The sequence below is a fragment of the Bos indicus genome, chromosome 29, assembly GCF_029378745.1.
Source record: "Bos indicus isolate NIAB-ARS_2022 breed Sahiwal x Tharparkar chromosome 29, NIAB-ARS_B.indTharparkar_mat_pri_1.0, whole genome shotgun sequence".
In the NCBI taxonomy this organism is placed as follows: domain Eukaryota; kingdom Metazoa; phylum Chordata; class Mammalia; order Artiodactyla; family Bovidae; genus Bos; species Bos indicus.
In genome coordinates this window covers 5,383,208-5,385,203 of record NC_091788.1, presented here as the reverse complement: position 1 = coordinate 5,385,203, position 1,996 = coordinate 5,383,208, and the positions used below count along the sequence as shown (strand labels likewise).

Sequence of the window (1,996 nt, the reverse complement as noted above, 5' to 3'; positions counted from 1 at the left end):
AGTTACTGGAAAGTATGGGGAAAAGCATTCCATCCAGTGACGGGCACACGTTCAAAACAACCCAGTCAGTGATGGACTGGGAAAAAGTAGCTTTTAAAGATTTTTCTGGGGAAATGTGCAAACTCAAATGGTTAGAGGTTTCCCATAAGGTGAGAAAGTTCCACACGCTGAAAGAATTAGTCCTGGAAGCTAAGGAGAATGTTAGCAATCTTCCAAAAAAAAAAACACAAGAAAACACAGAAAACAGAAGAAAACACCAGAAAACACAAGAAATGTGTTTATTTGTTCCAGAAATCCCTGACAGCTTACCGGCACATTTCCCAAGTGATGCGACCACAGTACATCCCAAAACACCCCAAGATAAGCAACCAGGATCTGACCAGGGTTCTTTCTGAGGAACACAGGAAGGTGCCTGAGCAGCTGAGGGTGAAACAAAGTCAGGATCTTGAGAAAGTGAAAAAGGATATTAGGGAGAAAATAGCTCTGTTCAGAGCACAGCACCCTGATCTAGTCCCAAACCCCGAGAAATCTGGTGTCCCTCAAAGAAGTGAAATGAAAGTGCCAGAGAAGCTTCAGGAGAATGTTCAAACAGTGAAGTCTCCCCCAGAAAAGAGTTTACCCATGAAGTGGAAATTCCACGGAGAGCCCAAGAAGCCCCCGATGAATGGCTATCACAAGTTCCACCAGGATCTCTGGTCAAGCAGGGAGCTGAAAGTGGTGCCCCGGAGGGAGCACATGGTGGAGATCAGTAGATGCTGGCAGCAGGTCCCCCAGGACCAGAAGGAGCTTTATAAGAAGCAGGCGGAGGGACTGCAGACACAGTACAAGGTGGACCTTGATCTCTGGCTCAGGACTCTGCCTCCTGAAGAATATGCTGCTTACAGAGAGGTGACCTGTGTTAAGCGTAAGAACATGAGCGTGACAGGGGGCCTGAACCCCAAGATTAGAAGGATGGGTCTGCAGTCCCCATCATCAGGGAGTCTGCAAGGAAGACTTAGAGAGGACCCGGGGCTTCAGACTGCAGAGTTAGCATCATCAGACACGACTGGAGAACATTCTCCTGCCTCAGGGAGATCAGAAGAAAATGAGGAAGAGGAGGAAGGCAGCCGCTGCTCAGCCCCAAGCAGTGAGGATGAAGATGGAGATTCTGAGCCGGAGGACAGCAGCTCCAGCTCATCGTCCTCAGGGGACTCCTCTGACTCAGATTCCAACTGAGTTTAGTTCACAACCTGAAGGGACAGAACTTTCAGCAAAAGTCCATGGGCTCTCTCTCCACGCCTTTTCATTGCCTTCCTTCTTTTCCTCCCTCTTCATACAAAGTGGGACCTGTTGGAAAGAATGAATTTTGTACTGTAATTTCTAGCCTTTCCATCCACCCCATGTTCACCCTGAGAGAGTCAATGCAATGACGCCTCGTGGAATAAACCCTGAGCTGACTGGGCTGCAGGGCACCCTGGACTAGACTGAGCTCCCTGAACTGGAAAGGTTTGCTCTCCTCACCCTCTGCCTGCCAGACGTGTGAGGGGCTCCAGGGGGCTGTGAGCCCCTTCTCTGTGACCTTGTCCCTCAGGACTCAGGCAGTGAGCTGGGTAAGGCTCCAGTACTCTTGCCTGGAAAATCCCATGGACGGAGGAGCCTGGTGGGTTGCAGTCCATGGGGTCTCGAGGAGTCGGACACGACTAAGCAACATCATTTTCACTTTTCACTTTCCTGCATTGGAGAAGGAAATGGCAACCCACTCCAGTGTTCTTGCCTGGAGAATCCCAGGGATGGCGGAGCCTGGTGGGCTGCCGTCTATGGGGTCGCACAGAGTCGAACACGACTGAGGCGACTTAGCAGAAGCAGCAGGAGCAGGAGACTTGCCTTAAAGAAAGCTGTCAGGCCCTGATGTCTCTGGCCCTTCTCTCTGAAGTGAGGAGCTGGCCTTTCCTTACCTTCAAAGTGGGGCAGGCACGTGGACAGCAGCATTTCCATGTGTGTGCATCCTGTGAACTGT

General features: G+C 50.8%; 1 protein-coding gene across 1 annotated transcript; it reads left to right on the top strand.

The window, feature by feature from the left end:
* The first annotated feature begins 327 nt into the window (after window positions 1–327).
* LOC139180561 (upstream-binding factor 1-like protein 1) lies at window positions 328–1,215 on the top strand. The gene has a single exon (XM_070782407.1). The coding sequence runs from the start codon at window positions 328–330 to the stop codon at window positions 1,213–1,215; it is 888 nt and encodes a 295-aa protein (XP_070638508.1).
* Window positions 1,216–1,996: the final 781 nt, after the last annotated feature.

What these genes read in the sequence shown, in the direction of transcription:
- LOC139180561 (XM_070782407.1), top strand. Translation starts at nt 328, where the DNA reads ATGCGACCACAGTACATCCCAAAACACCCCAAGATAAGCAACCAGGAT.